This window comes from Lates calcarifer, linkage group LG10 (genome assembly GCF_001640805.2).
Source record: "Lates calcarifer isolate ASB-BC8 linkage group LG10, TLL_Latcal_v3, whole genome shotgun sequence".
Lineage (NCBI taxonomy): Eukaryota > Metazoa > Chordata > Actinopteri > Centropomidae > Lates > Lates calcarifer.
The window spans coordinates 22839974-22867265 of NC_066842.1; the positions used below are offsets into that span (position 1 = coordinate 22839974).

The window sequence follows — 27292 nt, forward strand, 5'->3', positions numbered from 1 at the left end:
GCATTAGCAGCTGTTTACTTACCAGTCTAGGAGAAATGTTGCAAATTTAGCATCAAACTTTATTCCTTTACTTGCCAAGAGCTGTCTCCAGTGGTGGAAAGCAACTGCAGTGTTACATCTTGTTTTGCTTCTATTTCTATTTCGCAAGTAAACAGCTGTTAATGCTAACATGGACTATGTAGCAATAAACAAGCAAAAATTTACATATAACACCTTTAAAGATTTGGTGGCAATCAGATGTGGAAATATTTTTGCCAGGACAATGATTATTATACATTAGCAATTTAGACCTGCAGCCTCATCATGTGAGCTTGTGTGTTTGGCCCATTTTTTCAGTGTGGTTTAAAAAAAAAAGGTAACACAATTGATAAATAATCTACAATTCACATATACGTATACACCGTCAACAGTGCCCACTTTCCCACTTTCCTACCATATACTAATTTTGTATGTTTTGTATGTGTTTTTTTAAAGAAGCTGATGATTAAATAGTTTAACTAGGTTAGCTTAGTTTTTTTTATTTGCCACTATTTTACTTCTTTGTTACTACTAATAGAATGAAGATTTGTAAATTCACAAACATTACACATTTTACTATGATGTAATTTAGAACATTCAACAATTATTCCAAATCACTATCATCTTTTAGAGCTGAGAATGACACAACATGGATGTAAAAGTGATTTTGTCTTTTTATATATCCTGTGGAAACCTTGGAGTGTCGTGACTATTCTGTCCAAGGTTGATGTACTAAGAGGTAAAAAAAAAACAGTCGCAGCCTCTCAACTCCAGCGTGTTTCATGAATTGAAAAGGAGCAAAGAAATGAAAAGAATTCTATTCTTGCAGAATACTTTGAGCTTTTATATTAAACCAACACACTTGAGCTGCAGTGGCCTTCATCAGGGTTACCAGGTTGACACGCTTCCAGAAGGCTTCCTTCACCTTGTTGCAGAGAAACAGATTTGAACAACAAATAACTATACTATTTTGATTGAAGTTATACAGTCTATTTTGTGGGCACCAGGGCCTTGTACAGATCTAGGGCCTTGTACAGATCTACAGATCACACTTTCTCATGTGACAGCATGATGAAGAACTGCAATCTTCTTCTTGCCCCTTTAAATCATTTCTAAATCTACGTGATACCCAGTGAGAGATGCTGAACTTGGGAATGATACGGTGTCTTTGTTTGGCAGCAGTTTAAATCGTAACTGCTGCATCCTAAATGAGCTGTAGAGCCGACAGTGACTTTAAACTGAGGCGGGAATAATAGAGAACACTGCAGTGAGATGCAATGGAAGCATGAATGGCCTTATCTAAATCTGTAGAGGATATAAATATAAAGGCAAATAGAAAGGCTGCTGTGAAAGAAGTCTGAGTGAAAGAAAACTCAACCTTGTGAGAGAGAGTTTCTGATAATACCCATTTTAGTGATCGGAAGACTCCAACTTTTGTTTGAATGACTGTAACCAAGGAAACAAATGCTTCTTTATTTTTCCATGCTACAGTTTATACTTCAGTTAAAGGGCTGAATGAGAAGTTTTCTCAGTGTTGGAACACGACTACATTCTGTCATTTGTGACAAAGACCTCTCCTTTCAAAGTTTGTAAGATTTAACTGCTTTTAATGATTGGTATCTTGTCCATTGTTAATGACTTGTCTTTTTTCCAGATTAAATATTTTGTGTATTGTGCCATAACTGTTTGTTTTTATTCCCATGGCATTCCTCTTCAGACAACTTTGATAAATCTTTAATCCTCTGTGATGATTTGTATCTTTGATGGACATATATTGACATCACACTTGATGTCTCTGAGTGCGTTTCACTATAATGAGTCTACGATCATGTTTTCTGGTCTACAGTATGCTTCACATATTAAGACTAAGTTTATCTATTTTATGTTTCTGACTTTTAACTTTTAAAGTATCTGGACATGAAGACAAAGGACAAGATTTATCTTTTTATAGCTCTAACCCCTAACCCTCTGTTGGTCAGTCCATCACTTTGGTCCACTTTGAGATATCTCAGTCCCAAAGTATGAATCAACAACTATCACATAGATTGCCTTGAAATCGTATCTGCTACACATATATATAAGTTCCATTAACAATCAATTGTGAGACTTGATGATTCTTATAGTGTTTCCAGCAGGCCAAACTTCAGTGAAATATCTAATCATGTAAATGATGGACTGATGGACAAAGGCTACATGAATTACCAAGAAATCTGGGACAGATATTCACTCGGTATGACTTGAAACAATGATTTGGTGATTCCCTTTTCGTTTATAGTGACAGCATGAGATTAACATTTTACATTTCACATGTTTTTTATTGAGACCATCACAGTCAAACAAATCTATTTGTCTTTATTTCTACTTTGCTTTATGAATCAATTAACTGCAGAACTAATGGCATTCTCATCAGTGCCAACACATTCCCAAACTAATATGGTAAATATAATACCTGCTAAACATCAGCATGCTAGTGTTACTATTATGAACATGGTGATGTGACCATTCAGGTGAAAGCACAGCAGAACCTTAATATAGCCTCATACAGCTAGTGTGGCTGTGGAACCTTTAGTCTTGTTAATTATATAATGAACCATTAACAGTGCACATTACTAAGCCAGCTGAACATTTTTTGTAGTTTATACTCAGCCACCTAGCCTGCTATTGTATGCAATTACTAAATGGTTTTGTGCCCAGAAGCCTTACTCCAGCATGCAGGTGAGCATATAGAGGAGTCTTACTGATTGATAATGAGACATAAGCGAACATACTGACATGGAAAACACACTGATCATAGAAAAGGCTACCAAAGCTTATTCATCTGAGAATGGGCCCACAACCATCAATAAATGTATGTTATAAAGTGATAACCTATAAACCCTATATAAATTTGACTTAATGTAAAGTGCTACCTATTTTTCATCTGAATCTTCTCTATTCATTTTAAAGCTGCAGCAAAAGGTTACTGTTTAATTCTATTGTACTAATTCATCTGTATCTTTAGACCCAAATATTTCCTTTTCACCTCACCTACTCTGGATCCACAGTGAATGATTGCAACTGCATAATGCCTATTGTGAATATGAGGAATAAAAGCAGTGCTGTACTCCTGGGAGTGTTCTGACAATGGAGCAGCCTTGGCCTAGATGCAAATCATAGCCTCCTATTCAGACTACAGTGTAGCGTGCATGTGTGTGTGCGCATGTGTATGTGTGTGTAAGTTAAAGTGTGCACGTGCTTGCAGGTCTTGAGAGGGGAGCACCATGCTACCTCCTCATTAGATGGCTCTGATAGAAGTGCTAAAACCATGTTCCTGAGTGGAGAAGGGGAGAGAGAGAGAGGAGGAAAGAAAAACAGGGCAGAGGGGTGGAGGGAGGTGAGAGAAGACAAGAGAGGAGGGTGGGACGAAGAAGAGGAAGAAAGAGAGTGGGAAGTGGAGGAATGGAGAGTGAGAAAGAAGAAGAGAGAAGTGAGGTGAGGATACAGGGAGTGAGCGTGTAGAGTGTAGATTGGAAGAAAGTGTGTATGTGGACATGTGGATTGTGTGTGTGTGTGTGTGTGTGAGAGAGAGAGAGAGAGAGAAAGAGAGAGAGAGCTTATATGTCATTGCATTAGGCAACACTCACACAGAGGTGGCTGGGTTGCAGGATTAGTAGTTTAATTGGTACCTCAAGGAATAGCAGAGACTTAACAACAGTGGAGTGGTACCATGGGTGGGCTGCAGGGCCATGGTGACACACACACACACACACACACACCGCACACACACACACACACACACACACACACGCGCGTGCGCACACACACGCACACACACACACACACACACATACGCACACGCACATAAACAAGCTGTTATTCTACATGTGAGGAAATTCTCTAGAACCCTATTCCCTTATCCCTTCCTTAATAAAAAGTCACCGTTAAACCAACCCTGTTTCTAAAATTTCTGAAAAGAATATTTTAAACACACACCAAGCTCCTGCACAATGTGCTGTAAAGCTTGAGCCAAGATATCAATGAAAGGACTGATACTGCAAGAAGAAGCTTGTACATACACACATCCTCACAGGAGGATATATTCAGAATAGCTCCATTAGGTTTTCCTCGTGGACTATTATGTCATGCTTTATAGATTTCAATGAAAATGTGTCTTGAACAAAAAGGAAAATCCTTCTTAGATTCCTCGGAGTCAGTTTTACAAGCATCAACACCTCTCTGTGAACTGTAGACTGTTGCTGTAGCTGTATTTTATGGTGCATGTTTGCTGTCACTGACTGATCGAGTGCTCTCTCTTTAGTTTGTTAAAGCCTCATTCATAATATTATGAGAAAAGACTGCTGGTCACGATTCCACAATACATTGTATAAAATAAGCACTTAACCTGTCAGCAGTCAGTCTAGAAACTTTATGAGTGTAACTCGTATTTTGACCTCTTTGGTTGACCTCTTTGGTCTCTAACTATGCTGTGATAATTCTGGGCTCAGTATGATTGCAGTTCTGTACAAATTTCACTTGACAGAAACATTGCTCTCAAATCAGTGATCCTATTCTAAGGCCCTTCACACATTAATGGCTCCTTGGTCGAGAGGATACGACTTCTTGGGAAGATGGATGGCAGAGGTATGTATAAATAGAGTGGGGAACGGAGAGGACTGAGAGAGAGTGTGGAATGACGGATGGATACAGGATATAGAGAAATTAAGTGGTGAGAGAAGGTGGGAGGGGTGGGGGTGAGGGGGGGTGAGAGATGTTCTGCATCTTTAATCAGTGTCATCAAGCCTCTAGCTGAAACAATGAGAGGCTAAAAAGAGACCTGCAGAGTGAAAATAGAGAGAGGCAGTGCTGCTTGGGAATAAGTGATCGTACTTCAGTCAAACTGAAATTAAATGATTTAATTTGTTTTAATCCGTAATTACCAAAATATCAAACCAAAAAGAACAAATTTAAGTTTCATTTGTTTTTCTACAGTGGCCAAGCTCCCTATATTAGTGTTCTGGGATAATGAACATTTGGTTTACTAATAATTTGATTGGTGCTATGTCTGTGTGAGTGGGCAGTAAAAATTGTTTATAATATCACTTAAATGAAAGATTTTAGGGATTTGCTTTACTTGATATTTAAATGACAAGAGGAACACCATACTCATGTCTGTGCAATATGACACTTGCTGCAAGCGACTGGCTAACTCGTCAGGATCAGTAAAATCCTGGTCAACTGGCAACTGGACAAAGAAATAGTCTGACACATGACCCACTGTAGAATAGCAATTTGTCATTTCTATACACTGTTTGTACATATTAAACAAGAGAAATAAAACATGAGCTTTGGAGGTGGTGGTAGGCAGATTTTGTTACTTGTGAACAGAGCCAGACTCGCTGTGTCCCCCTATTTCCACTCTTTCTGCTCAGCTACATAAGCTGGCTGCTGGTGGCTTCATATTTACTGTACATACACAAGAATGGTATCAATCTACTTTTATCTGAGTCTTGACAAGACAACAGTAACCATGTTTTCCAAATGAACTGCCTGAGTAACTTCATGACTCCTTGCATTACACCATATCATGATTTGAATCACAGGATATTGTACGGAGTGCTGCAGTTACAGGATTCTTCTTGTTACGTTATGACAGTGTGGTTACTTACACAATTGGCAAGAGTACCCAGTAACACTGTTAAGAATCCTTCCTTTTTTATACTGGCAAGACAAACACAGCACTGACTGTGTGTGAGCTGCTGATGACTCAGTAGATGCTGAATTAATATGAACAAGAAGTAATGTCTGATGGGAATCAATAATTTTAGCAAGAAAAACTAACTAGCTTCCATTCAGAAGGTCACTTGGCCATGTTTGCTTTCTTTCTTTATTCTATACTTTCAGAGCAGAATACAAACTTAATAGCTCAAGGTGTCCTCTCAAATTCTGAATGTAAAGATAAGATATGAGATGAAAATAAGTTCAATTAATATTAAATCAACTTTTACAGGCTTCCTGTCCAAAAATTGTTTTTACCCGCTTTCCCAAGTAAAAAAACAAAAAAAAAGCATAGTATTATTTCCTTACACAAATCATGGGGAGAATTTCAATTTGATTTTGAGATGGAAGTCTAAATCACTCAAATGAACTCAGTTGCCTTTGCATAAAACAAATGACACACAGAAGAAAATGTGGGAAGTAATTTCTTTATCAACTTCAACTCACACCTGGCAGAGTTATAGCAATCCAGCAGTCATACTGCATAAATCACTGCAGTCATTCTGTTTGTGTTAATGAAAGACTCTGTACTCTGCTCATATAATCCTAGTCAGTAAAATCATTTTTTATTTTATCAGGGAGTATATCCCCCATCCTTTGATGGGTGCTTGTTAATGACACGTCACAAAAGGAAATCTCTGTGGCAAATGAAAATTTTGTTTACAATAGCAGAGGAAGGAACTAAAGAAATATTAGCAGTATTGATTTCAGTTATGCCCCAGCATTTCCGTATCATGGTGTTGATGACACAGAACTCAGAACAGAACTAATAGAAGTGCACTTGCACTGCAGAGCACACAGTCTACTGTGCAGAATTTCCTGTCCATGGCTTACAACAAATTTAACATTTTTTCTTTACTTTTTCCCACCATGTTACAATGCTTCACACTGTATGGTTTATCCATTCTAGTATTGTTTGTGGATAATGTGATTTGCGCTCATTACTAAATATTAGCATGCTAACAGGGAAAACTAAGATGGTGAACATGGAAAGCACATTATACATTATACCTACTGGCATGTTTGCACTGTCATTGTAAGCATGCAAATATTAGCATTTAGCTCAAAGCACAGCTGTGCCTAAGCAAAAAGCCTTGCAGAACTACAAGCAGGACTTTAGACTATTAGGGCCCTATTTAAGCCATGCATGCACAACAACAGCACAGTAGGTCTTGGGTGCACAGACTGAGTAGGTGTCTCCTGCTATTCTGGTTCTTGTCAGTGCAGCCGGTGTAAAGTGCAAAAGGGCTAGCTGGGGTGGAATATAAATTGGAGGGTGTGGTGATTAATAAATTCATTCGTAGCTAGTCACATCACAAGTCACTTGTTTCTCTGAAACAGCTGTGCTAATCACAGTTCACAGTTTACACGTGACAAAAACACCTTAATGTCGTGGAAAGAGGCGATGTGCAATACTAATTTGCTGGAGTACCTCTTTAAAGAGGGCCTGCAGATTCCTCAAGTCAAATGAATTGTACAGACAGTTAATTGTCTCAGCAGTCCTCTCATTTATATAGGCAATAACACAGAAGAGTCTAATTTAAAGCATGTAGTAAATGTGACACATTTTAAGCCCCAGTCCACTATTGTACACAGGTTATGTATACCATTAGTACTGAAGCCCCTGATTCTTCTTTACCACAGCAGTAAATCTTTCAGTGCAAATGTCACAAACTGTTTACTGTAAACTGCCAGTTATAAATAAATACTAATTTATTTATAACTGTCATTAAGCATTATTGTTCACACACAGTCATTCGAGGAAAACATTAATTCTACTGACTGCACGTGAACAGGTCATGAGTGAGTCCAATGAGGGATTACAGAGCCAAGACTTAGGTATTCGGACTTGAGGTATTGTAAAAATGTACAACCTGTACGTGCCCTATCGATGTCAGATAGCAGACTGACTTTGTGGAATTGTAAAATGCTTGTCTAAACTTCTTCTTTTTTTTTTTTCCCCCAAAAAGCCTTGCATAATCATTTCTAGTTCAGAGAACATCTACTCCTTTTCCCTGGGAGCTTCTGTCTTTGTTTTCCAAACCCTTTCTCCTAAAGTAACTGAATTCTTACTAATACTGACCTAACTGCCCTGTGGGGTTTAGAGATGTATATTTAAATACTGAAACTCTGCAGGCTTCCTATTTAACTGACTCAGTGCTTTGGGATTTTTTTTTTTTCAGAGAGTGTTTGTGTGTCTGCTGTCTTTGACTTGACAATGTATGTGTGTGGTTGCACTGACCTGCAGATGGAATGTATCTCGTGCATGTCCTCGTCCTTGCGGGCACTGTCTGTCAGACTGTCGCCCAGAGCCATCAGACACTGAGCGAAACCTTTATAGATGGAGTGACACCTTCTGGCTGAAGCTGCAGCCACAGGGCACGGGCTCAGCACTGGAAAACACACACAAAACCACAAACAGGCACAGAAGAAATGAATTGAAAGTTGAAGTTACTATGTAATATGAACTGGGAAACCAATTTGAATAGAAATAGCAGATGACAATAAACTTATTACTATTTCCCTTTGTTAATAGCTGCAGCTGTTGGACCAGAGTGAGATGAGACAAGTGTGCATATAAAAAAGTGTCTGAAAAGTCTAACTGCTGCCTGTTTCAATAATCAATCAAAGAGGTTGAGTATGAGCCATCATACACACAGAGCGACAGACAGCTGTGGTTCCATCTTCAATTCTCCCTCCTCTCACTCATTTAGTGTTTAAAGTCAGCTGCTGATCGATAGCTCACATCAGAGATGAGACACATCAAGGCTCATTGACCAGGAAATGGAGATTCAGCGGGCAGGGCAGGCCCAGTCCAACCCAAACTTTTCCTCTGATAATACTGTGCTCAGAGCAAGAGCACACACAATCTATATACGAATGTCAAGACCATGTCACCCAAATTAGCTAAAGCTATGAATGCAGCTTATGTTACCGAAACCTTCAGAGACTTCAGGGGCATACTGAGCGAATGAGTGAATGCAGAGGACACCATGGATGACAGGTAGAGTATGACTGGGTTAGCAATGCTAGGAAACCTTCAAAGGCCTGTGGGAATAGCTTGGTACCAGGCCACTGAATCATTTTACACATCTCAGATTTGTTCAAGTCAAAGAGGCCTGGTGTTGTGCCCACTGATGGCTAGCTACCTAGCTAGATTCATGAGGAAAAGCAAGTGAAAAATAGTAACTATCTGGAATGAGATTCATACACTAGTGCAGGTTGTTCTAAGCCTGAAACAGAAACTCTTAAAATGACATATCTCTGATGAAAATGAGAAATGTGCTCCAAACAATCACTCACTGTCACAGGGATAGATACCTAATTGTTTAGGAAAAAAACTAAGCAAAATAACTCCCCTCCTACCAACAAGAATACCATGACTGGCTGAGTGAATCGAGTGGAACAAAATGGCTGTTCAGTCATGTTATAAGGCTACCATGAGAGCCCAAATTCTTGGATATTTCTCTGTCCAAAGACAGTTTTCCTTGCAGTGTTTAATTATGTTGCAATTTATGTGGAAAAGGCAAAGAACCGAAAACAAACTTCGACTCTGCACAATATTTCTCCTGACTTAACATTCTCAGACAGTTTTTTCAGTTTTTTAGATTTGTCTCATGTAGAAAAGTTGATGTTTCAATAAAACTAAAATAAGACAGAGTGCAGTGGAAACATGAATAAATCAAGATGTACACAAAGCATGTGACTTGTCACTCATGCTTCCACTGGTACATATAGTAATTTGATCAGTTGTTAATATAAAATTATTTATTAGTGCAGTTTGAATACAGTGCCCAAAACTCTACCCTACTAAACACTAATACATGCACTACATTCAGAAACTCCGACCAGGAACAACAACAACAACATATCTGTCAGGTGTCAAGCAGCTCAGGTAGTATTTTGTCAGTTGTCAGCATGGATTGTCAGGACTCTTGCTGATGGAGAACAAGCATGACGAGGTGTTTACTGTCAATTCTAGGTACACACGAAGGTTAGGGGAGCAAGTGACATGCATGACATGACAAGAAAGAAAAATCAGATTTCATACTGGAGATGCATTTTAATGGCAGGTGTCAGGATGAAGTGGAGGTTACATATACCTATGCTGTTAGATGTCTATAACCTACAATTTTATTATATGATTTTATCATTTAATAACATCTTTCAGAAATTAATCAAAATCAAGGGGAGCCATTCAGAAAATTGCTCTCAGTTTATATCAAAGCTTCTCCCAGGATTTCAAAATTAGACACTAAAGTGCACACTTTATGCATGGACACACACACACACACACACACACACACACACTCCTGAGAGCCAAGTCTCACAAGTCATTTATTTTGTACATAGCTATTTACAGCATCTCGCCAAAGCCCAAAGCTGTATATTGAGACAGACATGAGAATTATAACATTCTTTAAGAGAGAGGTGTATTTTGTTGTCGTAGTTTGAAATAATAATTAACAATCATTCAGTTGTTTTGGTGTTGCGCCTCCATTAACAGAGGTTTGAAAAGTGAACTAAGCTTTCAGCAGCGAGCAAGATCTTTTCTGGGACATGGGGACCACTGTTTGATTTGGTTGATCCTTTCTCATCCTTTAAGCAGGAGCAAATGAATATAAATCAGAGGCCTGAGAAGACTTAGAGGAGTGTAAAGTGTCATGAAAACAGAAGTTGGAGTTATTCCATCAGAGCCTTTTAACTTTTCTGTCCTCTTTCATCCACCTCAAATCTCCTTCATCCTCTCCCAACATTTCCAGCTTGGTTCCAGACTCTTCAATTACCACCCACATCTCCAGTTTTCTAGATGATTTAATAAGGTCTGGCATTGTACACATTCCAGAAAATTATTGACGGGAAAACCCTGTCCTCTAGAAGGTACTTGTATTTTACGTGGTATTTTTATAGTACTAAATTAATAACACTAATTTGCACTAATGCTATTTTGTTTCTTTCAATCGCATTGTGATGGGTAATGTGAGCAGAGGCCTGCACAATGAAGCAAGATTTTGGGTTAGCAGGTTAACTTCAGGTTTAACCCTGAGACAGTAGTAGAGGTACAGACAGGAAATGTGGGGATGGGCGAAAGACGCTTTCAGGCAGGAGTTGAACCATGGATGCTGTGGTTATGACAAAAGTTCAGAGAGTTTAATTTTATAGGTAATAGTAAACAGGCGGAGGTCAGCAACAGACAGGCAAAAACACCGGGGCGAACAGGACAGAAGGGGCAGGCTAAAGCAAAAGTCTAAAAACTAGCATGATGCAAACAGGAAAAGGGCTGGGAGACTACAGCTCTGAAGGCATAACAAACAGTCTAGCAGAGAACAGGATGGAAGTGGACTGGTACATGTACTCTCAGACTAATGAAGGAATGGGGAGCAGGTGGGTGTGGGGAATCAGGTAACAGGTAAAGGTGGGAAGGACTGAGGTTAGTGCAGAGTGACAGGATCTGAAAAGACATGAGTCGTGGAAATAATTAATATTTTTGGTAAGTGATTTCATATTTTAATAATAATAGTTTTTCTGCAACAGTCACTTAATGTATTTGCATTGAGTAATTCTGTCTCTATATTGTACACACTATATACTAATCAGTGTAGTCTGCTATTCCTGTGCTTAGTGCAAATGCCAACAAAAAAATCCTACTGCAGATTCCATGTTGACATCAACAGGACACATATGTCACTAATTGCTGATTGATTAGGATGAAATAACAATGCTCCCAAACAGAAATCAAAGATTGAATAATGCAGTGATAGAAAATGGCAGTTGGGTCTCATTAAGAGGCAACATCATTTCCTAATTAGTCATCCTTTCGGTTTTCATTTTCATATAGGTGTGTCTGTGGTGATTGTGTCCCAGTCTCTGATAATGTGATCAGTTAAATGACTCATCGGACAATCTGAGGTATGCCTAAAAAAAAAAAACTGAATAGAGCTGTCACTTGACTGGCTCAAATAGAAATACAAACATTCAATAAATGACTGACACAAACTTCTATGAGATATATTTGTTTTCTGGATGGTACATTGGTATCATCCCCTTGCCTCTATCCCTCCCTCCTCTCCTCTTGTGGGGCAAGTGATTGAGAAGTTGGAGACAAAGGAGGTGCAGCAAAAAGTTTTGGCAGCTTCTTTCTTTTACCATCTGCGGCTTATTCCCATCTTTCTCCTCCCTGAATTTGTCTCTTTACTCATTCATCTCGAAGCTCCTGTCTCATGGCAGGCAATGCACACCAGTGACTACCTGCCTATTGAATTACAATGTTTGAATAGTTATCTCTGCATATACATGAGAGAAGGAGGTAATAGAGAGAGGAACTCACTCTCTCTAAGAATAGATGTGATTAAAACTGTGATGTTGAATTTTAAAACAGATCCATTATAAAAAAAATAACCACTGCTTGATTTAATTGACGCTTTTTCATTACCATCCATCACAACTCTGTTTACTTCAATCATTCAGTGTTGGCACCCATACAAGTATCACATGTTTATCATGTGATCTGGTCTGGTTATCAGTTAAATCGTCATTACTTGACCTCAATGTTTTACTTTCATTGTGCCAAAGGGGGCAAGTTTTACCCCGTTCACCTTAAATCTCAGAGTATGTACCGGCTGGATATTTCGACATCACAAGAAGTAATGTAAAAACTTACAAGCTGCATATTAGATATGCAAGGGGGTTGTGAAACCTTGAAGCCCCCAGTGCATATACAGAAAACTGACTTTTCATTGAGGTAGTAAACATCCTGTAAGTGAAACTTTAGAAATGAAATGTTTACATTTACATTGACTAATTTGGGAGACATTTTTATCCAAAGCAACTTACAAGGGAGAGACAGCACTAAAGCTTCAGTGGAGTGGGAGACTTTGAAGTAAGAAAGTAAGTACTATACTACTAAGAGAAATATTTAATAGAATATTTTCATAAATCCCTTCTCCCTATTCTTTTTGTAATGAGAGAAGGAGTTGATGTAATTTTAAGTTAATGTTTATCTCTGTAATTGAACTTTTTTTTGCAGAATAACCAAATGAAACATAAATTATAATTCCAAGAATATTTATGAATATGTCTGTAGGGGATCTTAAAAAGGATACGTAGTCATAATTTCCCATAATAGCTGTCCTCTGTTTTTAACAGCTGCAGAATTGCATTTCTAAACTGAGATCAAGATAAATTAGTGTCCATGTTCATTGTAATGAAGGAACACGTCATCCAGTGCAATGCTGTGGCTCATTAATGTGGTTTTAATGATTGATTTTTGCAACAGTGGAATTCTCTAACCCAGAGGAAGCTACACAGAAAAATACTTCTTAGCTGGATCAGTTCATCGTTAGTTTTGGTCTTTTGATGGAATTTGTTGACAAATAAAAATGATTTCCTATTCATGCCTCCAGCTGATATGAGCTAACATCAGAATTCATTTGCAGTCATGTTTGTATGAAAGTTCAACATTCACTCTTGTTTTAGTGTGTTTTGGTCTGCTCCACCATGTTCACTAGCTTGTTGCAAACCTAGCTAGTATCTGCATTTTGGTTGAGAAAGTAGCTGCCTGGTGCTGCTGGAATTAAAGCTGATGAGAGCTGTTCAACTAAATCAAAACAATGAGCTGAAAGATGCTGAAACACACTTCACTAATAATTCTCTCTTTGGTATTCTTTATCTGCACTGACTCACAAACCCAGCCAGTCTCCAATCTCTGATTATTGTATAGTTTGCTAAATATCTTAAGAATAAAAAATGAGCGTATGAGTGCTGCTGTCCCTGGAGAACCTCATGACACAACACAAAAAGCTGAGACAATGTTACTCAAGTTTACTTAGAGTTTGCTCATCCCAGAGGAGCCTCACTGTGACTTGTTGACAGCCAGCTCTCCTACGGAGCAAGATCATTTTGGAGCTGGTAGTGACCGATATTTCACTGAGCTAAGATGGCCCTCTTCAAGGGTGTGACAGGCACAGATGCATCATGTCATGATTAGTGTACAAGACGGCAGAGATAAAGCTCCTGAAGAGTGTGTGACTGTCCCAGAAGTGGTTTGTCGTGACGAGTAAAAGTCAGAGTGGAGCCACGGCTGGAGCCTGGCAGGTGAACAGGAGATGCTAATTGGGTCAGACACTGCATCACCACAGCTCTTCCCCCTCTCCCCACAGACCTGCTGTTTAATATTTGATAAACCAGACCATCTCCCACCCCCCTATTCTCTTTGTGTTGGGCTTTTTTTTTTTTTCTAGGAAACCTATTGATTTCAGCCAGGGTTGTTCACAGGGCCTGAAGATTATTGGCTTCACTCATCTCCATCAAGTTTTAATGAAGACCTGAGAGAGAAAAACGACACGAGAAGGACAGAAGAAGACACATATGAGAGAAAAAGGAATGGAGGTGGAGATGAGTGAGAGCAATGTGACCAAGAATGCTGTTTTTGTCATTGAGTACTTTCACACAGAACGTGAATATTACACAGCGAAAAAAGCAACATAATATCTTTTTGGAAGGAGGTTGATTTTTCTGGGCTTTCGCTCCACAAATAAAGTGGTGCAGGAATGAGTCCTAAAACCTGGAAATAAGTTAACGTTAGCATTCCTGGTTCCCTCGTCCCAAAGTCAGTGGGGTCTTTTGAAAGCGTTTTTGGTTAGATGCCTGAAATAAGGTCTGTGGTTATACACAAGCATTTAAGTTTATTCTACGTCAGAAAATAACCAACTTGAGATTTTTTTACGCTTTTATGTGTCATTGGCGGTTGCTAACAAGTCGTTAAATAAAGTCATGATGCCACACATAAAATTGATCTACTCACCAGTCCACTTTTACAGCCTCTTTGTGTTTATACTTGCGCTCTTGCAAACTATCACTAACTCTCTAAGAAGAAAGACTTTTGTGCAAAAGGTAAGCACACTAAATTAAATTACAAGTTGGAAGTGTAGTGGTGGTGAAGCTGACGTCATGTAACCGTGGTGTAGTTCATTTATAGCTTAACATTAGCTTTAGGCTAATGTTTTTGTGTTTGTGTTGTGTTTTTTGTGTTTTTGTTTTGTATTTTGTATTTAGGCTTCAAAAATCAGAAAAGTAAATAAAAATATCATAAACTTTTGTTGGTGACAGAGTTTATTTGCTGCAACAATCCAAAAACCAATGTAAAAATTCCATTGGCTTTTTGTTGAGGGAAACAGGGTGATGCTAACTTCCAGATTTAAAAAATACATCCACTCTATAGTGTCAGGTGTCATGTCAACCAATCATATAAACTGGCAGAGGCTGTTCTGGGGCGAAGAATCCTGGTAGCTGGACCTCTGCCTTCTTAGATGTGACAGTAGCATCCTCAAGCAGGACCTCAAACTGTTCCAGTGAAATCCTGCAATGTGTCTGGAACCGGCTGTGGTAGAGCTACAGCTCAGTTTTTTATTTGTCATTCCACAAATGTGTAGTGGCCTGCATTCATAGGAACCACAATTATGTCTTTCAAAGTTGTGTCACTCCACCTGGAATAACAACAAATTGTCTTTATGACATTTATGTTTGTGTATGGGTTAAACAAATGAGATATAACATTTTAATTTATGAGTGTTAGGTTAGGATTTTCTTTTCTTTTTGGAACTAGACAGGCTAAGTGTTTCCTTCTGTTTCCAGTCTTCATATTAAGGTAGGTTGACTGTGTCCTAGCTCCAGTTCCCTGCTTAATGCACAGCCTTGAAATTTATATCAGTCTTTTCATCTCTCTCTTAGGAATAAAAGGGAATAACAGTCAGCAATTTTCCAGAAATGCTGAAATATTCTTTTAAACTATAGCTCTCTGACTGAAAGACACTGGTTTATTCACCATTAAATGATGATTAACGGTAAACACAGTAATGGTAAATGATGTCTCTTAAACAGTGACTGTTTTGAAGTACCAACAAGCTCTGAGAGATTGTACCAATATGTATACATATGAATTATGTCTATCCATCCATCCATCATCTATAACCGCTTGTCCTTAAGACTCACCAGTCTATTGCAGGGCTGACACATAGAGACAAAAACAACCAGATTCACACCTACAGGACTGTGGGAGGAAGCTGGCGTACCTGGAGGAACCCATGCAGGCTCAGGGAGAACATGCAAACTCCACACAGAAAAGCTCTGAATGAACCAGGTTCGAACCCAGAACTTTCTTGCTGTTAGGCGAAAGTGCTAACCACTGTACCACCATGCCACCCTGAATTATATCTAATTCAGCCTATTATATTGAAATCAACACAATGTAGGGCTGGGACTCAGGGGACTCCCTGATGCACCGTTTTGAATTTCTACACTTATTTGGAAAAGATCCTCTTCAGAAAAGTGCTGTATGATTATCTCCACCAGCCACTCAAACTGAAATGAGTTCTGTGGGTGCAGTTGGGAAATCAAGGCAGAGAGTCACATCTGTTCAATTGGCAGGAATTTGTTTTTCCTGGTTTGGCTTGTAAACTAATGATCTGTTTGCAAAGCTTGATTGAACCTTTTCCACCTCGTGCTGAGGTGACCAGGAGATCTGAGAAGGTGCGTGGTAAGTGTTTGAAGAATTTTAACTTTGACCTGATGATGGTGCTGGTTCACCAGACTGACATTGCCAATCCCACTCAACGAAGTCATAAATATGACTTATTTGTCATACTTTGTTGACACTTGAAAAACTCAAGAGATCACCAACTTCTGGGAAAACCACGTTGTGTTGTTGCTTGCAGGTAAATTGAGGGGATCACTGTCATCAATGTGATGTGATTCAATGTGATTAATTCTCTGGGGACCACAAATGCTTGTATTAAATTTCATAGAAAGACAAAGAACTTGTCAAGGTTAGTGCAGATGCATGCTCACAGGCCTGACACTAGTGAGCCTCAGCTGATTTAAATTTTGGAATTGAAATATCAGTTTTTAAGAAGTTTCTTTATTCACATGACTGCTGACATGAAGATGCAGACAATGGCCATACTGATGTTCAGTAGAGAGGAGAATGAAATGGACATAAGTAGAACAAAATCAAATAAAAGAGCGAGAAAGATAAAAACATGCTTGAAACTACAAATGTTTGGACAAATGGATGAATAGCTCCAGCTGCATGGTGCACATCAGTGCCGGGGGGGGAGTGGGCAGATCAATGAAGGGACAACTGATCAACTGCTTCTCAACCTGCCTTGTTTAATATTTGATATCTGAACTAAGACTGAGCCCAAGGAGAAAGATATAGAGAGAGTGAGAGAGAGAGAGAGAGCAGTGGGAGTGGGGAGGTAGAGTGACTGATTGATATAGGCAGCAAAAAAATCTCCAGGCTTTGCAGACTTGATTGTGATCAGAGAGAGATAAAGCGGATAACAAGAGATGAAGAAGTGTAGAAAAGCATTCTTCTGAGAGTCTGATGAATAGCACTGATAAATAGTATTTGTTTGGCAGAATTGTTTAGGACTATTGATGTCAGGAAACACTGCTCGCACTGCACCCAGTACAGCAGGTTATAATATCAATATGACAAATGTTAAAGGATAAGACTGGCATTACTCTACATTTTTCTTCATTGTCAACAAATCCCATGAAAAGACTGTCGGTCTCTTGATACTTAGTCTTCCCTACCCTGTCTATGGCACTCCCTGAGGCCCAAAACAAATTTGTTCCTTAGGAAGATGTAATCTTTAAAAATAGGTCACATATATGTGTGTGTGTGTGTGTGTGTGTGTGTGTGTAACCACAGTTAGATGTACGCATGTCAGAATTTTCGTTTATCAGTCAGACAGTCCAAAGCAGTTAAAATGTGGTCTGCTCGTATCGTTCTCTGTATACTCTGGCAGTTCATTATGTCAGTGACAAGTGCGTGACATAGTGATCCCACAGTAATACCCCTGCTGTACAAGACGCCTCTTTTTTTATCCTGTCTCTGCCCATTTAATCATTATTCATAACGCAATCGATTTGCAGTCTTATAATAACAATAATGTTCACAGTCAGTTATTTCTCTGTGACCTCTTTGTGGCACCATTTATATTATCATTTCTATCATTTATAAAAATCACATATCTATATGAAAAACATAATATTCAATTTATGTTAACAAAAATTATATTTAAAAGTTTTAAGTGGCTAATATACTGTGATACAGTCCAAGCTGCTCCTTACTTCGATATGGAAGTAAGGAGACCACTGCTGGTGGGAAAGACTGATGGGTGGATTGAAAATGTCGGGACACAGAGGCAGAATGGCTAACATAAGCACGACTGAGACAGGAACCAAGACAATCCTGATGGCTTTGACTAGAACTTGTTCTCACTTGTTTGAAGTGATGGCATCAAAGGAGCTTGAAGGTGGATGTCAATTTCATTTGCTTAAAAAGCCAGTGATTAAAGCAAGGCTTTCTGCCTGAGGAGACTGACTCTAAATTGTATGTTTGGTTTCATTTGAAACAAATCAAGCGATCAAACAAGCAGCTGCATGTTGTGTTTCACACCACACTAAGCAGGACAATCCAGCAGTCAACCTGAAAATCCAATTCTGAAACGTGTGGCGGTGCTGGTAAATTGTTTCCACAAAATGACGTCTGACACACTGAAACACAAATTTAAAATGCTACACATGATGATCTCAGATAGTAGGCATCACCATCTGCAGCTGAGGCAGCACTGAATCCGGTGAACATTGCTCCACAGCATGTTGTCTTCATTCGGTTTACATAAAAATCTACAGTTCTTTTACATCCAGTGCAAATCTGAGCTTTAAAAAAATCCTCATATAGCATATGTAATGCTGAAATACACAAGATTCATTGTGTAGTCTTCTAATAAAAGTATATGGGTTTGTGTTAATACAACAAAACTGAATTAACTTAAAAATGCATCATTGTTGCAGCTGGAGATAAAACACTGAGAATAGTTCATATATAATTGACCAGGAATTTGAAAATGTGGTGTTTTCACCTGCTGATGTTTTTAACCTTTATCTCTCACTAGCCACTAACACAACTGAATTTTAAGCTAATCTCATGTAATTGGATTCCTCTCTACCAAAATGGTCCTTGGGAGTTGTAGTTCTTTTTGCTTCATGTAGTTTCAGACAGTTTCCTATCCAACCAAGCCTTTTAAATGTTCCATCTTTTTAGTCACCTACCATTGACTGTTCAGAAAATTAATGGGCTTTAAGTTCTGGACAGTGGACATCTGAATTATCTCTCACCACCTTGTATCTTTATTCGTGAGCTTACAAGCTGACTAGTGATTTTCAGCCTCTCAGTGCAAGACTTGTAATTACATACAAAGCACTGGTTATTGCGAACTGAAAGTAAACTGGTTGATGTCGGACTGTCTTTATAAAAATCTGTCGCTCTACCAGTGTTTCAGCTCAGGTGTTGTTTCCATTTGTGTGCATAGTAAAAAAACATCAAAGTTGTTCTTTTCCCCTCTGCTCCACTTTCAAAGCGATGTGCTGTGTGGAGCAGTGAGAACACACTGACACCCCACTGACAGCACAGTGTTCCGAACAGGCAGAGGGCTGCTGCCATGTTACAGACTGAAACACCCAGTATATGAGATGGACGCACAATCACCACGATGGCTATGGGACTTGGGAAAGTAGAATGGCATCCAGACACATACACACACATCTCTCTCACACACACACACACACACACACACACACACAAACACAATGTACTGATCTATTCATGAGTCTGGTCGTGCAGAGGCTGGCAAGATCACTGCTGACTGGACTGAAATGCTGCTGATGCCTGCTGCTCACCTCACCTGACAAACACACACACACACACACACACACACACCACCACACACAGAGAGTATCTCAGGGGAACACACTGAAATTGATTAGACCTGCAGCTATTTTTCTTCAGGTGTCAATCCATCCCTGAATGATGCACATAGCCCCCCCACCCGACCCCCACACACACACACAAACAACATATGTCCGTGAGTGTTTTTATGTGATGCTATGGTAACTTTCACTATGGAAACTTTGGCCTCTTACGTGCCTCCTCATGAAAACATATATGTAGAACTAATGATGGTACTCAGGGTGACAGGCCTCATCGCGTGAGAATCAACATCCCTCTGAGACTGTTTGCATCTAGTATTGTGTGAGGATGTGTGTGTCTGTGTGTGTGCGTGTGGGTGTGTGTGGGTGTGCATGTGTGTGTGTGCAAGCCTATGTGTGGGAGCTTTCTTATGTAATTAATTATAATTCATAAATTAATTTAAAAACAAAAACAAGGTAAGTGTATGTGCATGTGCACATATACAATACATTTCTGCATATACACTAATGTAAATTGTGTGTGTGTGTGTGTGTGTGTGTGTGTGTGTGTGTGTGTGTGCGTGCGTGCGTGCGTGCATATGTTTTTATGCTGCCTGTGTGTTCATGGGACTAGAAGTGAACAACAACACCTTATAATTAGGCTGGTCCAGGTCAGGTGACTCCTCACTGTGACTGGGAAACCTGCTCTACAGTACCTTTCCATTAACACCTCTGTTTGTGTGCTCTGTAGGGGGGCCAGCAGCCCAGAATGAAGTGGAAAGCAAAAAAGAAAAATATGAAAGAAAAATAAAGAAGGGAACAAAAAGAGGCATCCAATCAGCTTCATCAGGCTTCAGGTAATTGACTTGGAGGAGTGTGTGACTTGTGAAAGGGGAGAAAAGTGCACGTAAAGCCTCTGTGGACAAGTTCAATGCTTGTTAACATGAAAATATATAGAGAGAGATGGTTGGAGGGGTGGAGGGCTGGAATTTTCCAGTCGTTTGAAGCACTGAAGTTCCTCCCACACAGGACTCCTTTCCCTCCTCCTCAGGTGACAACTGTTTAAATTAAGGCTCATGTTTTATCCACATAGAAGTGTTTCACAGAGATAAAAATTAATGTGTTATTCATAGAAATTCTGCCAACCCCAGCTGAGCGGTGTGCACGTCACTGAAATTTCTTTGAATGCTGCAGGGATGTAAACAGCAAATAAAATGCCTCCAATTGCCATGGTTTCAGTAAGTCCTGCTGTAGGCCCAGTTATTTTTATCCTATATGTTTCCAGTTTGACAAATTGGCACCATTAAAAGTATACCAAATTAGTTATTAGCAGCTACTGCCAGTGAATATAAAGGCAACTGTGACTGGATTACTTTGGAACTGAGGAAACTTAAGAAATGCACCAACCTACCAACTCACCGACTACATGACTTGACGACACATATCTGTATCCCAATCATGATTTATCCCAGTGTAGCTCACATCATAATGGTTTCATAGAACATAAGTAACCTGGTTACTCACATGATTCTTACATAGCATTGTGAGTGAATGAACCATGGGGTCAGAAAAGCAGAAAAATGGCAGGTTATAGTCAGAGTCAGCCTCCAGCTGAGTGTTTATCTACAGTCTGTCCAGTCTCATCTCAGTATCAGGTGTTTAGCACACTGTGCCATCTACTTGTATGTGCATTTTTGCAATGCAGGAAAAAAAACACCTGGGACGTATTGCTGGGAAAAAATAAATAAAATATAAAAAAAAGGTCACAAAACCATTTTTACTCTACCCTAAAATCATGATGTACATGAAGCTTGTGACTACAGCTTAAGTATGTAACTTTTTCTAATATTGTATAGTTAAAATATGCTCCTAAATGTATTTTAATGTGGAGCTGCCAAAAGCCTCTCTGACCCAGACTCACCCCTTCCTGACCAATCAGGAAAGGCAGAGGCAACAAATATGTGAATGTGCCTCTGGTCTACTCCCCCTCTGCACCCGAGGCCTCAAGCTAGCATTAGCTGCTAGAAGATGTCTCTATGGCAGACTTACAGGCTAGCAAGCTCCCAATTCCTGCATTAGCTGAGACACTGAACACAACGAGGATGAGAGTGAAGGACTTGATGGAGTGTAACAACTCATGCTAGTGGTAGCTTGATTTTCAGAATGTGCATATTGAAGCTTTCCTCACATGAATACAGGAAATGGACATAAATCCATTCTGTTTTGCATCCTATGAATTTCGTCAGCATTCTTTTAATTACATCATCTCCTTGACACCTGTGTAGAGATTTAGCCCCAACAGCTGATTATCTCAAAGAACCAACTTACTTTTGGAAATTTTGTGGAAACTGGTTTAAAATGTTTGGTAAATTTGGATGGGAACCTGGCTAATGTATGTTTTTTTTTTTTTTTTCTTGGTCAGGACCGACTGACATGAAGTACCAGAGTGAAAGCAATGAAGACTTATTACACGACACTTACAGCAAGGAAGTGACCATTTTTAGCAAATGGATACACAGTTAGAGTTTGTGTTAGAGTTACGTTAATAAAGATACCACATAAGGAAGGAGCTGGAGCGGTGGAGGGAGCTCCAGCAGCAACCAACACAATGGCAACATCAGTACTCTGCCTAAATTAATGCTACACCTTGTTTACTGAAGTAACAGAAATACCTTTACATTACCTAGCAGATTTAATAAAAGCTAAAGAGTGAAAAACTAGAAAGGAGAGAGGATAATGTTCTGTGATGCAGGTTTAAAACAAGACATAGAGAGAGAGAGAGAGAGAGAGAGAGAGCAGCTTTCTTATCACATGTCCTTTAAATCTTCACTCTGTTTCCTGTCTGTCAGCCTGTTTTATTTGTTGTGGTGCTCCTGCTGTTGACTTAGTGTTCACATCTCGTTCACTGTCAAGAGCTGAAGAATATATAATTGTTAAAGTAACTTAAGCGTCACTGATGCAGTGAATAACATGCTGTTTGCCAAACCCATATGAACTCAAACCACAGGCACAGTCTACTACCCTACTTCCACTCTTTCTCGTCTTTGACTCCCTGTTACTCACAGGGTTGATTTGAAAATGTGCAAGCTATCAATAAGTGAAACTTGGTGCTCTGCAGGGTGCAAGATGTTTGTTTGTTTTTTATTGATTTGAAAATAGAACTCGACATCCAAGGAATTTCATGGTCACATTGATATAAATACACATACACACTTTTGCATGCAGGCACAAGGGTAAATGGACATACAGGTATCCACTTACAGAGATACACACTCTGTGCATCTGTGCGCATGCTCACATACAGAAGCAGTCGTTCTACAAATGCAAGCAAAAGTCTGTAATAGCAACGTGTATGTTTCTGTGACAGGCTGTCTTATCTGTGCAGGCGGTCCGTCGAGCAATTTGCACTGTGGTTTCATCACAACAAGTCGACCCACAGACATGTTGTATTACTGTGTATCCATGTTTCCACATCACCCCACAAACTGAGAATGACAACTGCACACAAACACAAGATGGTGAAAAAAAAATCCACACATCTTCAGCCTGTGCTGCAGGCTACAGCTGACAGATTGTTAGATCAGTAGTTATTCATGTAACAATCCCAAATGTTGTACATATATATAATCTTTAGATTTCCCCAAGCACATTGTGAGTCTTTGGGAGAAACTGTGTGAACTATCTTCTAGTTAATAGCATACAGAAGTGTCAACACCACATTGTCAAACCTATCTGCTAACAAAGGTCTAATAGAGGAACACAAAAAGCAACAAACCCTTCCACACCCACAGCTTGTACATGTTTGTCTCATTTACAGCTCAGTGAGACATAGTTAGGAAACAAATGTTTTTGGAAACTAAGTGTGCAATTTACTGACAGAAAGTACTGCAAAATGAACAGCTCTATGGGCTACTAGAGTTCCTACTAAAAATCACATCAAATATCACTTTAATAAGCACATGAATAAACAGGGTTTGAGCAAGAGTATGTCATTGTTAAAGTGACCCATTTAAAACATAAAATGTCCCATCACTGCACCCTCCCTGCGCCCAGTTGTTCCCCATAAAATCAAGGTCAGAATCAGTGATGCTGGCAAACATCACATTACACGTCCTTTCTCTGAAACTAACCCACACTCAGCTCTGGAAAAGGATGTGAGGGATTTTTGACTTACAAATAAATATAAATCAACGATGAATCATGTTAGAATAATAATTTCTACATTTGTAAACACATTTGCTCAGTCATAGTTAAATGAAGAAAACAGGTGAGTCTGTCAGAGGCGCCCAGAGATCACACAGAAACAGAAAGGGTTTGCTCGAACTTGTCTGTTGTTTGGGTTTCAACAGAATAAAAAGGAAGACAAAGTGAATATTATCTATATATCTATGTATCTACACGTGTAGATGTTGGTCAATAAACATTCTAGCTTTAACTGCCAGCACACGTCATTTTCCAGCCCAGTATATTGTTGCTATATATAGAGAGCTAAAGCCATGATGTCACAGCCAGGCTATACTCTGTTTCACTACAAAGATGTTATTACAGATATGTCGGCGCTAACTATAACCCCTCGAGTTGCTCATGGACTCGCCTCGGGTGTCAGGCTGTCATGTTTAGCCTGCAAACATACAGAGCTTATTGGAATGGTGTTTCTTGACAGACACTTAAAAATATAAATACTGAATAGACACTGATATTAGATCAGATTTCAAAAGACTATTGACATGACACACTGTTAAAAAATGCTGTGTTCCAAATGTCAGTAGGATTTTAAATGAGGTCTCCTTAACACTGGAGCAGAGTATTGTCAGGTATTCCAGTGATATAGTCATTATCACTGAATATGAACTGATCTGGTTTTCTAGATATGAGATATGAATTTTGAAGTTCAAGTTAAATAAGTTTAAAAGTTTTTGTCAGTGACACAGTCAGGTTCTGATGAAAAGAGAATACTTTCTTGTACCTATTTTTCATCCCATATGGTTATATAAAACATAAAAACTTCAAAATTCTCATTTCTTTAGTTTCATCAGTCACACTTTTTTGAGTTTTACAGTTTTCACAGTATTGTTTACTGTTGCCCTTTGATGGAGCACTGACCCCATAGTAAAAGTATAAAGGACCTCTTTGACCTCCTGCCACCTCTCAGATATCCTGGATTAAAATAACACTGTACGATAATCAGTTGCTGAATATGAAGTATTTTATCTTTGTTTTCTGCTTTTCACCAAATATATTATTAGTTCTGTAAACAGCAGGAAGAATTACTTTCTCACAATTGGGCCAATGATGTATTTATACCAACAAGCCATCAGCACGACTGTAGAAATTATTGCACTTGCAGACAGATTCAGCTCTGATCTTAATACATTTGGTGTATTAGATAGTTGGCAGGAGCGAGATGTTTAATACCAACTAGGCAGACTAACACAACTTTCCCTCTAAAGCAGAGATGAAATGAAATGAGTCTCAGAGTTTACATAGGGCTTTTAAGTCTGATAAGGCTTGTGATCAGTGATTAAATTGGCTTTAATAGCGAAGGAGGTCTGAGCATGTGTGGGTGCGTGTGTGCTCTGTGGTTTGACGTAAATTGGTAAAATTGGAGCTTGTAGCTGTATTTTGCATCTCTCCCCTCCACCCATGGCAGGGCAGGTGCTCATAAAAGAAAAACATCTGAAAGAAAAACTTATCTTTTATCCCTCATATCAGTCCTCTCATCCAAATCACTCCATAAGCAGATGTTTTTTCTCCCTTTTGTCCATCTCTGGATGAACTTGGGGTTGTTTTGAAGGTAAAGGACAGGACAAAAAGGAACTGGAAGCAATTTTGTCCCCTGCTGGCTGTTGACACGTGACTGCAGGTGAATGAATATTCATCAAAACACCACACATCTGAGGTCACAGCTGGAGTTTATCCTCAGAACACACAGAACACACAGACTACATTCATCTTCCAGTGAAATATGGTTATGTCTCTTCAATCTCCTTATGTTACAGTTAAATCCTTTACACATATCAATGAGCCAGACAACCTGTTCTACTCTCAGGGCAAACATAAAGTGCTGACTCAGATGATTTCAGCAGAAGAGCACTGGACAAGTAGGTTAGCATGATAATATTTTGATGAAATATAACATAAGCAAGAAAATTTAAGTAATTTCCCACATACATGTTGAGAATAAGTCAACAGAAATGCTACAGAATATCTGGTTAAAGTCAAAGCAAGAAAAAGCTATTTACCATTTTTGGTCTGTAATAAATGCTGCTATGGTTACAGCATGCTATGGTTACACTCAAGACGCTATGTCAGCAGAATATCCACTTCCACTTTGTATGCAGTTGTAGTTGTTCCTTCATGCTCCACAGCAACGTTTTCTCAGAAAATCAATTCAGCTCCACACCAGGTATGCACTCAGACCTGCTACAGTGTAACCAATGGGCAAACAAAGGGATTACCTGCTTGCTAAACTATACAAACAGATACAGTGCAATTACTGCAAAAAGCTCCCACAGAATATAAAAACCAGTGTTTTTGCTAATTTTCTCAAAAACAGACTCCTCAGAAATCCTTCCAACATTTCTAATTTGGTTCCCACTAGGTTCCAGTTGCATTTATCTAACAAGTGAATCCCCAAACACCAATTACCACCACTGTATGTTGCATCTCATCACATATTCAGACACACTGTGGGTTGATAACTGCTGTCCACTGTGTAGAGTGAATGAGCTCACTGCTTCTCTAGACTCGTTTGACAGGTTTACCTCACTTAACTGATTGTCTTCTGCTGTCAGTCAATATTTTTCTGAACAAAGGACTGATAACTTTATTGCTGTGGCTTGTACACACGTTCTCCACTGACACCTGTACTTGCTACTATTTGGTGCTAGTTGTGCAAAATAGGTGTTATTCACGGCCATCACAGGAGACTGACTAAGCTGTTGGTGGTTTGTAGTTGTGGAGGGAATCGGGCACACTGCATTTTTATCACTACATAACACTATGCAATGGGTAGAAAAACACCATAGAAATGGTGGACCCACTGAGGTTATGTGAAAAGGTTTGCAAATTGTTCTTATTTTTGCCTTGACTAGCATTCTGAAGTGCCAGAGGTCATATAGACAAGAGCCAATGGTGAATTGGTAGTTTTAGAAATGTGAGTGTCATTTCGTATATATTACTAATAACCATATATCAACTCAAATGTGTTTTTGCATTTAGGCATCAGCTCAGGAGTTCCAAACCAGGTATTCAGAATTCCCACTCAGGATTTCGACATAAATCTTAGGGACTGTGACATATTTAAATGGATTTATTTTGTAGTCAGGTAAAACAAGGTCACAACCAGTGGATGAGGAAACTGCTGTGTATTGCTTTGTTCAATCAGATTCATGTGAAGATGCAGCATGGCCTTCATAGCCTGACACTTTTTTTTTTTTCTGTTGTTGCTCTGCTGATACACACATGGTAATATTTTGTCTTTTTTATGTGCACTATTTTTGGTATTGATTTAACTAAGATCTGATGTTCATGTAATTTTTTTTATTAAGGGAGGAATTTGTTGTGATTCTTTGAGAGCTCTCTTACAGAGCAGAGCCTTTTCTGCCAAAGTGTATAAAACTGTATAAACAACAAAAAATTACAGGATATAATCATAGCCAGCTATCTGTTGGTTTCATAATTTGTTGACAAAGCCATGCTGTTTATATTTGTTTACTCATTCATTATGTTCAAAATATTCTTCTATACCAACACTGAGTCCACA

The 27292-nt window shown here is 39.0% G+C and overlaps 1 protein-coding gene across 1 annotated transcript in view; it reads right to left on the reverse strand.

Annotated features, from left to right (window-relative positions):
• The window catches only part of nrn1la (neuritin 1-like a), a 60375-nt gene that overhangs the window by 8609 nt on the left and 24474 nt on the right, over window positions 1-27292 (reverse strand). The window contains exon 2 of the mRNA XM_018703534.2: window positions 8015-8165. Within this exon, the coding sequence (XP_018559050.1) occupies window positions 8015-8165 (151 nt within the window). The remainder of the gene's footprint in view (window positions 1-8014; window positions 8166-27292) is intronic.